The 13,892-nt window shown below is 35.4% G+C and overlaps 2 protein-coding genes across 2 annotated transcripts; both read left to right on the top strand.

Moving 5' to 3' along the window:
* Positions 1-575: 575 nt before the first annotated feature.
* On the top strand, positions 576-3,930 carry LOC119073502 (pickpocket protein 19-like). The gene is made up of 11 exons (XM_037179017.1): positions 576-864; positions 922-1,125; positions 1,183-1,342; positions 1,409-1,570; positions 1,633-1,693; positions 1,762-1,823; positions 1,875-2,024; positions 2,439-2,625; positions 3,255-3,337; positions 3,549-3,601; positions 3,661-3,930. Exons 1-11 carry the CDS (start codon positions 647-649, stop codon positions 3,911-3,913), a joined length of 1,593 nt encoding a protein of 530 aa, XP_037034912.1. The 5' UTR covers positions 576-646; the 3' UTR covers positions 3,914-3,930.
* A 1,352-nt stretch (positions 3,931-5,282) lies between these two features.
* LOC119073601 (tetraspanin-3) lies at positions 5,283-13,003 on the top strand. Its single transcript, XM_037179174.1, has 5 exons — positions 5,283-6,013; positions 11,977-12,165; positions 12,232-12,423; positions 12,483-12,689; positions 12,759-13,003. Exons 1-5 carry the CDS (start codon positions 5,948-5,950, stop codon positions 12,951-12,953), a joined length of 849 nt encoding a protein of 282 aa, XP_037035069.1. The 5' UTR covers positions 5,283-5,947; the 3' UTR covers positions 12,954-13,003.
* The last annotated feature ends 889 nt before the right edge of the window (positions 13,004-13,892 follow it).

Below are 13,892 nucleotides of genomic sequence, written 5' to 3'. Positions count from 1 at the left end.
AAATTAGGTATAATAAAGTTATAAACGAACCATTCAAATTTCAATCGATCGATTTTTTTTATCGTTTTTAGTGGCGGTGTATAATTAAGTATAGAAATAGTGAACAGCGTCAACAAAATAAAATCAGATTGGGCGTGCCAACGGAAACTGAAGGACCTGTTGACCGAAAAAAGCCACCGTAAATAATGCCAATTCACTGTTTGGAACTCCGTCTTTCACGGTGATTTGGATGTTAGTAGCGATAAATTAGACAAACATTACACAAAAAAATCGAATCGATTAGGTAGCAAAAAAACAAACGTAGCTTACCGCGCTATAATCATTATAATTTGCCAAATTACTGAAGTTGTTCAAACTATTTGTTGTAGCTCACGGTAAAAAAAACTTGTTACATCATCGTTAGTTTTAATATAAATCTTCCTATATAAGATTTCCCAAACCAGGGTTTAGCGCTTATTTTTATCGCAGTTGTCGGTAACAGACTATTGACGAAAAATAAGAGCAACTGAAATTTAGGGAAATTTTTCAAACTTCTATATCCTTAATTCACGATTTGTTTGTGTCCTTATGCGTACAGTTTTACCTTAACCAAAATCGAGGATAAATTCATTGTCTCTCCAGTGTATCGAGTGAAAACTTAGTAAAAATGATTTATCCTCAAGATTTTCCACCGAAGAAAAATATTAATCAGATTACTATAGCAACATCGATCAATGATTTCAATATGAGAGGTCTGATGAAACCACTCACATCAGACAAAACTCAAACGATTCAAATAAGGAGTATTTGGACACGCTATTGCTTAAACTCCTCTGTTCATGGACTTCGGTATTTAGTTGAACCAACAGTTAAAGCTAATGAACGGTACACGTTTTTGTAGGAGTGTTCGATGTTGTAAGCTTTGACAAAATTTTCTTGTAGGTTTGTTTGGTTCGTTCTCATCTCCCTTGCGTTTTGTGGAACGCTTTACGTCTCGCTACTACTTCAAGTACGATATTCTACAAACAAGCTGGCGACGGTAGTGGAGAGTACAATGTATCCAGTTGCATCGATTCCATATCCGGCCGTGACAATCTGTAACAATAACCGTGTCAACTGGGATAGAGTTCCTTCGGCCTTAGATTAGTATGTCATCATAAAAGAGAAACGTTCCTGGTTACTGTTATGAATGTTACGTTACAGTTTCCTGAAAAATGGAACCAGTGAAACCATTGGAAAGTTAACTGAGATCATTATTGGCCTAAATTCATTTGAATTTTCTTCTTTCGAGCACTTTGAAAATGTTGTTCATAAAGATGTGAGTGACTTAGATAATATCAACGTGACGGAACTGTTTTCGCGAGTAAGTGTGTCGGCGTCTTCTGATGAAAGGCTCCGTGTTAACTTAATCTCCCTACTCTGCATGCAGGTGATACATAGTTGTGAAGAAATGTTCATCGAGCCTTGCTGGTGGAGAAGCAAATACGTTCAATGCTGTGGAGAAAATGGGTTATTTGTTTGGCAAAGATCTGAGTATGGAATTTGCTATGCATTCAATTCCGTCCTAAATGAGAATGGATCATCTAGATATGTGACTTGAACTTTACAGTTGAATTTATAGTTTCGATTTCTTTATTCCATTTGTTCTTCTAGCTACTCGAAAAAGACTATCCATGGAGGACCACAAAGTTCAGTGACTGGAGTGGAATAAGAGGTGACGAGATGAATTACCCTCAATGATTATCGATCAATTAGTACAATTAAGATCGATCCAATTTTCAGCTTACATCCGAGTTAATGACAGCACAAGAATTCCAAATACTAAAACAAAATCGGGAGTTCTAGTAGCTTAATGTTTTCCGTTTCGAACTTTAAACAAATTATTATTTTGCTAGGTAATGCTGCATCACCCTCTAACTTGGCCGATTGCTGCTAGTTTTGTTCCAGCTGGCAGTTCGACTTACATTAGAATGACACCAAAATTTTCTTATGCTTCGAAGGGAGTGCTAAGCTTACAACCAAAAGAGCGAAATTGTCTTGTCACGGTACGCTTAAACAGTCGAGGCAGTGAAATATCAGCATTGATTTGCTTCAACCGTTATTAAAGTATAAACAGTTTTTATTGAATATGTGATCAGCTGGAAAACAGCTGAAGAAAAACCCCGTTTAAGATAGTGCAAAGCTAGGTGCTTTGGATAGTGACAATTTTTGTACTGGCACAAATTATTTGTGCACCAAATTTTTGAAATTCGTGTCGTTTTTCGTTGTACCACAAATATTTGTGCCATCACGAATATTTAGGCTGACACAATTCATGCAAGGTCTCAACTGTGAAGCAAATTCATGCTAAAATTTCACTGTCTCGACTGTATTTTAAGGTTGTTATTGACAAAATAGAGATTTGATTTGATTCCCTTCTAAAATTAAAAGAAAATTGAATCGTTACCCGACTCTTGCAGAATGAAATACATACAAACCGTTACAGCACATTGCCAGGAACTGAATATTTTTTCACCAATTGCATATGCAACTGTCGAAGGCAGTATTTGATTTCGACGTGCAATTGCACCGTTGATTTTATTTATCCATCTGGAAACGATCGGCAATGCAAAATAAGTGACTACAAATGCTTAAATCAATTTAACGGTAGGAAAAATGAGATACAGTAGGCAAAATTTAAAATGCGACACTTTTGTGGATTGCTTGAATTTCATCCGAAAAATTTTCGCCTCAACCATTATAATATTGTTCAAATTGTTGTTATTCAAAAATTTGCAATATTGGTTGGTACCGTAACGGCTGATTGATGAAGTATGATCAGTCATGTTAGTGAACTAAGTGAACTAACCCGCGTGACACCAGCTAGAATACAAGGTTCTGAAAGAACCTTGCTAGAATACGCCTGGCTTTCTCTGTAGTGTAATTTAATAACTATCCAAAAATATTATTATCACTACATGACGGTTATACCTGCCTTCACAAAGAAGGTTCACTTCTGAGTTTTCACTGGCAGAATTGTCGATGTTCTGGAGTTCGGTTCGGAAGTCAAGTTAGAAATGTCGAGAGCACTCCACACGAACCAAACAAGACATTTTTTTTTTAAATGAACCATAGCCTTTATTCAATAAATTTTTATTTTCTTTTACATTGCGTTCACGAAAACCATACAAGACATAAGAATCTGAATCTGTGCCAGATTTTAAATTTTGTGGTTTTGTTACATAATGATTATGAAAATTTGTACGATAAAGATCTTGTGTCTATTCACTTTACAGATTTATATAACCACGAGAAACCGTTGCCAGGGAATGATTTTTTCTCTGATGAAGAGGAAGGAATGGTGTGCGACTGCTTACCGGTAGTTTTCGTTTTAATTAGTTAATTGAAAATTGCCTAGAAACATTTTTTACGTCTTACGGCAATGTACATAGCGTTTCCCTCATATGACATATGCATTTACTTTGCCTAAACACGTAAAGCATAGTATACGTACTATTGTACTAATGTGTTATGCCAACGAAATAATGCATTTACTTTCATTTGTTCAAATCAAACTTTAAATTCTTCAGGAATGTGAAGCTGTTGACTACGCATTCGATGTAGCGCCAGCTATAAGCACAGGGTTCGTTTATTCAACTCTGATATTTAAATTTTCAATAAATATTTTGGAACACAATTTAGTACTGATAATGGAACCGACAATCAAATTTTATTGGATGTACACTTTCAACGATCTACACTGTTTAAATACCGGACCGATGTGGTCTTTGATTGGCTGGATCTGATGGTCGGCTTTGGAGGCATAGCGGGACTGTTTCTTGGAATTTCTCTCATGAGCATTGCGGAAGGCATTTTTTACTTAGGTGTTGGAATTTTGAACATTTTACGTGGAATTTTACATGTAATTTTACGAGTAATTTGCAAAGTTAAATAAAATGAGCATTCTGGCTATACTATACGGACGACTGTCATGTGTTATTGATAACAGCTTCAGGAATAAGCTATAAGCACTGAGCAATGCGGTCTTTAATAGTAAATCAACGCATCAAGCAAAAGCAATCATAATCGACAGCTTTTAAAAGTCAAATAGATAGTACTCTATTTGGCTTTATGAAATGGTTTGTTACAGTGTTTTACAATTGTGTGACACACTGTCAAGTTTCGGTAACCTATTTAGAGTACCTATCATGCTTGAAGTGCGTTGGCAAAATCAAAGTTAAAAAAACTGAAGTAAAAGATTTGAAATCATTTTCTTGAAAATATTTAGATCAAATGAAGTAATAGATCCGATAGTAAGACTAATGCTTGCCATACAAAAATGAAATAAAACTTTATCTCACTTCCTGAGTAAAGACAATTATAATAATTAAATGCATATGGAGACTGAAGGGAACATATGGCTCAATCCACGGTAGCGTGCGCAACAAAGCTGTGAACTTTTACTAATATCTCGAGAAATTTTAGAAGCTATATTTGCTCTGATCAAAGATAAAACCAATTCCCTCTAAAATTAAGTACTTCGGACATTAGAAAAATCGCCATAGAAAAATAATGACAAGCTCTGGGTAATACGGTCCTTTATGTAGAAAAATGTTAAAAAAATTGACGTACAAGATTTGAAATCAACAGATTAATAATACTTTCATCAATGGAAGTAATAGATAATAATACTGGTCATATGCTTGCCGTCTGTAACAGGTTAAGTTATCCGCCTATCCTAAGAGATGGTGCGTCTTTTTGACTTTCTTGCATAACGATTCGGAATAATTACATTAGAATTTTCCATCGGATTTAAAGATGTGAGAATTACATTCAATTCACGGTAAAAGAATATTCATTCGTAGACAATCTTTCAACTCGCTCTATTTTGTTTACGAATCTTTTTCATTCAAATTATTTTTCTTTTATATTACAAAGTGCTGATCACTGATCACGCTGGGCCATGTCTCTTTTAATTAATTAATTTTTCCTGATCATTGCACAACCAAATCGATATTAGTGTGCTGAGCTAGACATAGCATACCGATAGCGTAGGCCTGCAGAACAAACAAACATCCACTTTTATTAATTATCATAAAGAATGATGTTCTGGCATGCTTTTTTTTCTTCTTTCGTTCTCCTCTCTGTAAGTTCCAACTAATTGGACGTGCAAAATTAAAAACCTCTTGACTAAATAAACCTTAAAATACGATTTGATATGCAAACAACATAAACAATGACTGGTGCAAAGAAAGAGAAAAAAAGCCGACTATTGGAACTCTGTATAATCCGAGCTCTACATTCAGGATTAAAAAAACTGGAGGTCGCGTATATTACACCAACTGAACCACATGTGATCATGTGTGATCGGCCAGTCAACAAATAACCGTCTAGTAGCATAGACACTCATGCGATATTGTATCGATTAAATTTTTCTTTTTTCCTTTGAATTTAAATTTTCCGATGATTTCTATTGATCCATTGAGTATAAACGTAGTAGACCCGAGCTTCACATATTGAAAGAATAATTACAACGAAATTGTTTAAAAACAATAAATTATCAAAACATTGAAATCAGAGAAACGAAAAATTGAGTGCTATCTGTGTGTATGTGACTAGTGTAGTTATTTATCTTATCCTTATCTAAATAAAAATTAAACGTTCGAAATTTTTAGCATGTCAGTCATTTGTGAGTGAAGATATTTTAAAAATTGCTGAAGCAAATCCAGAAAGACATTATTCGAACGACTCAACAAAACAAAATATTTTTGTATTGTTATGAGTTTTTCAGTCGGTTGTTGGTTGTGAAATGCACCAGTCAGTGTTGTAGTTATAATAGACAGACAGTTAATATACACAAATTTCGTCACGGACTTTGAATTTTAGAATCAGCATAATGCTGAAAGGTGCTTGTGATTGTTAATTATCAAAGCGAAATTTTTCACACTATGGTATCATTCTCGGGAATTTATGGACACAGTACACGAAAATGGAACTTTCCAAACGAATAAAATTTTTACAAATATTGGTTTATGTTTACATCGTAATACTGAGCGTAAGTGTCGATTTTTACCGTATAAATTACTGTGCTGTGCTTTGGTTTTTACATTGAAACAGAAATTTTTGTTTTACAATGTTTTAACCTTGAATTTTGAATTTTAAATGGAAAAAAGCATTACATGAACGGTGTGCTGTCTATATCTCTACCCGAAATTTTGGTATTCACTGAATCTTTTTTTTATATACTCCATGCACAACTTTATGTGGATTATAATTTACCTGTGCAAACAAATACTGTTGCATATATTTATCTGTGCAGCTACAACAGGTGTATGGAATGTAATGTCTCTGTCTGCATGTTATTAAAATCATGCGAATTCAGTGTTTCGTGTAGCTTGTATCATTAAAAACTTATTCCTATACTCTTGGAGAACCTAAATTATTTCAGAAATTTGCAAATTATATTTTGGTGACCTGTGCATTTGTACGGAAAGTTGGGTCAACCCATTGATTGGCGTTATTGTCACACCAATTCAAACATAGTGAAACCTGTTCTGCATTATAATCTGTAGTTACGCGAGTGAGTCTAATACATGACTCGTTCTTACAATTTTTCCGTTTTTTATTTTATTTGTCGAATAGATAAAAACAATGCCAAGTTCTTGCAAAATCAGTAACATTAGATTACTTGGAAGCATACGTATCTTACGTCGTGACACATTACTATACTTATAGTACGCATGTTTTGTGTGTAATCGTAATTTTAGCTGTAAATTTACAAGTCAGACCTTCAGGTATATAATATGCATATCATTGACTTCAATTTCCGTCCAATTTCGCAAAATGCACTTTCGAAAAAATATATCGCACAAAGCAAAAACTGTCAACGAACGATGCAACCGATATTCATTCTTATTACAAATGTAAAAAAGAAAAGGTTTGATTCTATTTGTGTTTCGAATTTATAATACCGGTGGCTTTATTAACGATCCATAAAATATTATATTTATAGTGAAATATAGTGCGACAGGCTGATTTCGCTTCGAAACAGTTGCGCATAACGTGCATTGAATGAATTCTCATGTTTCGACTGTAAAAATTAGAGTCGAATTTATTATTTTAACGATCATAACATGTCTGATTTATTTTGGCTCATTAAATTTAAAGGATTAATTGTGGTAAAAACAACAGTCTTAAAAATACCCATTGACGACCGTCCATAGCATTTTTGACTTGGTCCATCGTTAGGAAGTCGTATGTGTACATTTGATGGGTTGAGTGCACTTTAGAATCAGCTGTGATTATGTGCGATTCTATTCAGAATCAGCTGTGATTTCGTTCAGAATCAACTGTGATTCGGTTTGAAATCAGATATGATTCGGTTCTATAGTTGTGGAGTAATCAGTTGTGATTATGATGTGAATCAGCTGTGATTCTGATCTGAATCAGCTGTGATTCTGATCTGAATCAGCTGTGAATAATTCGGACCGAAATGCGAATCTTACATTTTGAATTTGTTTTCAAAAAAATATCATTTTCTAGAACCCTCGGACTCTTTTGGTTTAAAGTAGGGATAGCGAGAATCAACGACTTCAAAGTTCTTAACAGACAGATTATTTAAACTGAAACATTTCAAGTTATTTTACGGAGATCAGCATTGCATTTCAATAGACTAATTTTCCTTCAAACTAAAATCAAATTTCTTAATTTCTAGATCTACGAAAGATAACTAAAAGAACTGATAGAACAAATTAGTTTGTATTAGAGTATGTATTGAACCTTTGACCCTACTGTCGTGGAAAACGCAGATCCATTTGACTCAAAATGCATCACCAGCCGCACAACACGGGATCTAAAATTTTTAATTTTCTTAATTAATGGACGGTATATTTTGATCATAGCTTCTGTTCAACATGGATTTGTTTAATTGATCGGTTTTATACACACTTTATGCTGTGATGAATTCATTAAGTTTGTTATATTTCCGGTTGTCGTTCCAAATACGTTAACCATAATTTATGATGTAGAATATACCTGATCTATTCAATATTTTTTTTTTGATATACCAAAACCAAAACAAAACGAGCCATCAGAACAGTCGGAGCGTTTGCTGCGACTGAGCCCCGTACAAACCCGTATATCTATTGCGTACGTGACCCTAGTGCGTCTGTCACCCTACTTTGACCGTAAGCCTATTGCGCCGGTTAATGTAGTTAAAGTAAAATTATTATGTAATATGTACATCTTACAAATTGCGCATAGCGCAATTACGAAGCCCCGTACGACGTTCCTTTCAAATGAAACAAAAATTTCAAATCGCCCTAAAATTTTATTTTTTTGAAGGGCCTAGTATCGGCCTCAGTCCGAGGACCCAAATTTAAAATTTTTTTCAACTACATTCTATTCGGCCTTTGATTACCTTCCAAATGAAACAAAAATTACGAAAAACGAATGAAATTTGCTCGAGTTATATGTAAAATACACATAGGGCCCTAGTATCGGCCTCAGTCCGAGGACCCAAATTTAATTTTTTTTTCAACTACATTCTATTCGGCCTTTGATTACCTCCCAAATGAAACAAAAATTACGAAAAACGGATGAAATTTGCTCGAGTTATATGTAAAATACACATAGGGCCCTAGTAGTGGCCTAAGTCCAAGGACCCAAATTTAATTTTTTTTCAACAACATTCTATTCGGCCTTTGATTACCTTCCAAATGAAACAAAAATTACGAATAACGGATGAAATATACTCGAGTTATATGTGAAATGCACATAGGGCCCTAGTAGCGGCCTTAGGCCAAGGACCCAAATTTAATTTTTTTTCAACTACATTCTATTCGGCATTCGATTACCTTCCAAATCAAACAAAAATTACGAAAAACGAATGAAATTTACTCGAGTTCTATGTGAAATACACATAGGGCCCTAGTAGCATTTCACTTCTAAGGCCCTAACTCACGGTCCACTCACCCGATTTTAAAAAACTTTTTTTTCCTGGATTGGTATTGACAATACCTATCATTTGCCGTGTCATTTACATTTCCATCGTTTATTTTGCCATAAATATCACCAAAAGACCTTAAATCACTTAGGTGGTCCTAAGTCACGAAGGGCCGACCCGAATATGCCCATCTTCGAACTTAGCCTCACTATTTCGACTATCTTTCAGGGAAAAAAAAAAATTTTGAAATCGGATTTGATTTACTCAAGATATCGACGTGACAGACGGACAGACGGACAGACGGACAGACGGACAGACGGACAGACGGACAGACGGACAGACGGACAGACGGACAGACGGACAGACGGACAGACGGACAGACAAAATTTTTATTGCAGATTCGTCATCTATGAACATAGGCAAACACTTTGCCCTTACCGTCTGCTTCGAATTCCATCAATTACACACGGCATCGTAATCCTATAAGCCCCTTTGTACTTCGTACGGGGCTAAAAATCTATTTTCTATCCCATATTACATAAACCACATCAATTCTTGTAACTATATGTGAAACAGTGAACTCGATCAAAAAAAAAATCCATTGCAAATATAATCGGTATAAAGAACGTATCCACACATTACAATATCGGAATCGACCGAAAATAAACCACTCTCTGCACGTATAGCATATAAACATAAGACATAACACCGATATATGTATAAGCTGCGGATTCGGAATATGTTTGTTTACATTATGAGAAATAAGCCATGATTCAAAAATGTTTATGTTTTAGAGAAAAGAAAAATCTGCCAATTTCGTGCACGAATATCTGGAGTAATTATCAAGATAAATACAACATGTTGTTAATGATGACGCAAAAGTTATCTAATATAAAACACTTGTTGCGGTCAATGTTTAATTTATTAACTTATGTAGCGTGGAGTATGTACAATGAATGCCATGTGGTAGGAGCGCTAAGTTTGAAGATTAATTTTTTTTTCTCTCTTTTTCTTTTTCGTCAAAAACATGTGGCTTAGTGGTGCTTTATTAAGTTGTATGATGATCATTAACTGAAAATATATTTTATAAATTTAATTCGTTTGGTTACTTTTATTGGTTTCGTCTGAACACAAACAAATTTACATTGGCATGTACATGTACAGTGCCGCCACCAGGTTTCTGACGCCCTATGTAAGGAACTGTTGGTAACAAAGACTTTCTTTTAAAACTATTTTTTCACAATAATTTCACGTCCTTAAAACCAAGAATTTTGCATCACTTAAATTGCTGCGCCCTAGGTAAATGTCCGGATTGTCCGTGTGAAGTGGCGGCACTGTACAGAGCAAATGTATTCGTATATATTCGATAAACACTTCACCTAGCTTTATGCTTGTCCAATTTAATTTATTTTGTTGTTATTTTACGTTATTATTTATCTGCTAACAATAATATTAACCATACTCATCATCAACATCGTTACTGTTGATGGATTTTCGCGATATGACAGAATATAATTCCCTGCTTATTTAGCAGAAGCTGTTTTGCTGGGATATTTTGCAATCAATCTAATTATGCAAAACAACACATAATTTTTAGACTTGGACGACGCGTTCCAACTAAGTTTTTTCCGCTGATATGCATAACAAATGTGCCACTTAGATTTGCGTTAATAAGCAAAATCCGCAATTTTATTTTGTCAGTCAAGAATTTTCTTCTAAAAATGTTTCAACCATTTTATTTTGATATGGTCGACGAGAGAGGATACTCCTTGAAAAACGATCAACATTGTTCAATTATGTTCACCCATTAATTCTTTACCAAAAAAGTGGTTCGTGTGTGAGACGCTCGCTCTCTCACGTAGTACTTTTTGTTGAGTGGAAACAATACCTTACCCTTCAAACCTTTACTAAGTGCTCTGTCCCTCGACCACATTACCCTATGCAATTTCATAGCGATAAGAACATTTGCGAACTTTCGAAGAGAATTGAAACGAGATATTTTACTGTACTGTACGCTTGTGTGGATGTAGAGGATATCGCCTGTAGATCATAGATATATGTTTGAATGGCGTGTTTTTAAATGGAAACTAAAAGTACGACAAAAAAACCTTCGGTTATATGATATGTGAACGTGTATGGTAATGCCCATAAACACCAGCACCATATGTATTTCAAAGAAAAATCTGGTTTGCATGCATTTTTATGCGAACTTTTCAATAAGAATATTTTTTAAGTTAGATAAAGCTGAGCAAATGTTGTTGTAACATGAGTAATTTTCGTAGAATTCCATAATGTTACGAGCATTACGAGGTCCGTAATGAGACAATTCTTGTGCTTGTCTTAGCTCTCAGCTATTTATCGTAATCGTAGGTAGATAGATGGAAAACAAATTGGTGTCAAATGGAGGTATCGATGCCACCAACACACTGCAAACCATGCACTGGAATATACTTTTTTAGTGTAGTGCGTATACAACGTGAAATTGAAAACTTTAAATATACGGCCAACAGATTTTACAATAAAATTCCATCGATAGGTTCATTCAGACATCATTCTTGTTCATTTACCAGGCCATAGCCCTCCTCCTAGCATTAACATAGACAATATTTGCAGGTGGCTTCACATTTCTTTATTAAAGACAGTAGTTTTTTGATGTGAGTTAAAACTCACAAAACACGCAAGTAACCAACGCACTTCAAGCAAAAGTGATCATAGTCGGCAGCTGTCAAATAGAGCACTATGTTGTAGGAAATGGTTTCTTTTACAGTGTTTTACAACTGCGTCACACTGACAAGTTTCAGTACCCAATTTAGAGTACCACTCATGCTGGAAGTGCGTTGAAGTAACGCTGCATACATCAAAATTTGGAGGCTCTTTGATGTCTGACATACGAGTGTTAATGCTAGGAGCAGTGCTATGACTAGGTTTATCAGTGGTAGTGTCTTCCTAGCGCTCAACAACAAAATAACCAGAACAAACATTTTTTCCTTATTAGGAACTGATATGGAAGATGTAGCCAATATTCTTGGAACCTCCAACTCCAATTCTGAATTTATATCATTTTTCATTCACAGCTGATTGGATTGTGCCAGATATTGATCGGAGGAGCGCTACTATGGCATCATTCCGACTTCAACGATATTGCGAAGAATAACTTTTGGGGACCATACGCCATAATTCTATTCTTGGGAATTGTGGCACAACTCATGTGCTGGTTCGGCTGGCACTCGACAACAAAGAAAAAAAGATGTTATCTGATATTGGTGAGCAGAATCGTTTAAGGTTGTTGTGGTTGAACGAGAGTTATGACTTTTGTAATGTTTTTTCAGTTTAACGTACTCTTAATTGGAATAATCGCTATGCAGGGGTTTACATGCATTTGGTCATTCAAGCTCCGCAGTACATTGGTACCGCTGTCCGAATTCGAACTTAAGATTAGTAAGTCATTTGAGAGTTTTGCTGCATTACATCCGAGAACCGTAGAGGCACATGAAAATAAATGGAATCGAATTCAGGAACAGGTTTGTCCAATTCTGTCACATATACCAAGTTCGGCATAAATTCCAATTCTTCTCTACAGTTGCAGTGTTGCGGAGTAGATGGCAGATCCGACTATAGACTAATTTCTGGGTCGATTCCTTACTCTTGTTGTGCTGTTTCCAATGACCCTATGAAGAACGATTGTGCCAATATGTATCAACGAGGTTGCTTCGGTATCGTAGTCGATACAGTGAAGAAAATGCTAATATATGCAGCATTGACTGCATTCCTTGCTGCCACAGTGCAAGTGAGTGTTTCAATTAATTTGGCTGATGAAGAAATGTTTCTAACTTTTTGTTCCTTTGATTCCTTGCAGTTTATCGGACTGTTTTGTTCGATTCAATTAATTTTAACATTGAAACATAGTGAAATCGATGACGAAGTGGATACATCTTCCATGTCATTCCGCCAAAAATTGGAGAGAGAACTGAAGCCGCTGTCGGCTAGAACAAGAGCTCAACGAAAGATGAAAATTGAAGAATCGATACCAGAGGCTATTCAAAGCATTTAAGTTTTTGTATATAAATCATTAAAAACTGCCATTATTTAGTTTGTAAATGATTCGCTGATTTGTTATTTTATCGTGAATTTTATCGACGATGTATCGGGAATCTGATCAAGACACAGTATGTCTGATACAGTTATCTGAGCAGAGGCTCCTAATTTCTTGTTGCTTAACATTCTCATTAACTCTCTTAACATTAGGACCGTTATTACCTAATTGATTAGCATGTCCTGGCTCATTAAAATAGGGATGTTCCACCAGAATGAGACCCCGAATAGAGACAATAAGCTGCAGCAGTGTGCTTGTAGGTCGTCATTGCTCTTCCTTCCTTTCAATACCAGGTGCCCAGTAGCGACACACACACTTTTCCTACAACATACAGATTCGGATTCAAACGATAGCCCATCAAATGAAATGAACTTTTGTTTTCAAAAATTTCGAAAATCAATTTAAATATCGCAACGGAGAAATTTAGCAAAAGCTGATGTTGTGTGCGATCGGAGGTTTCATTGGAAATTCGGCCGGTAAATGGAGATCAAAAATGAAGAGCCCGGTACACAAGTCGAAATAATAATTTCCAAACCGAGAAGTGCAAGAATTGTTTTCGTCTTAAGGTTTTAAATTACTATCCCATTCGTGGAACTATGTAAAACCTTCAAGCATTTCCTAGATATTCTCTATAAATTATGTACTAAAATTTTCAATATTTACGTGCTGCTTTAAAGTTTGAAACGAGGCTGCGATTTTCAAATAAATTTTACTGCACCTCCACAGTCAAAAAGGAGGCACTGGAGAAAGGTGTTGAGGAATTTCGCTCCGCGTCATTCACAATAACCCACACAGTGACATTTTCCTTATACAAAATGTGTCATTTTGTTAATTATTGTGAATGACGCGGCGCGAAATTCCTAGCAGCCGCACCCAGCAATACTAAAAGCAATTTGG

Source organism: Bradysia coprophila, unplaced genomic scaffold (assembly GCF_014529535.1).
Source record: "Bradysia coprophila strain Holo2 unplaced genomic scaffold, BU_Bcop_v1 contig_138, whole genome shotgun sequence".
In the NCBI taxonomy this organism is placed as follows: Eukaryota; Metazoa; Arthropoda; class Insecta; order Diptera; family Sciaridae; genus Bradysia; species Bradysia coprophila.
This window is presented reverse-complemented; position numbering and strand designations above follow the sequence as displayed.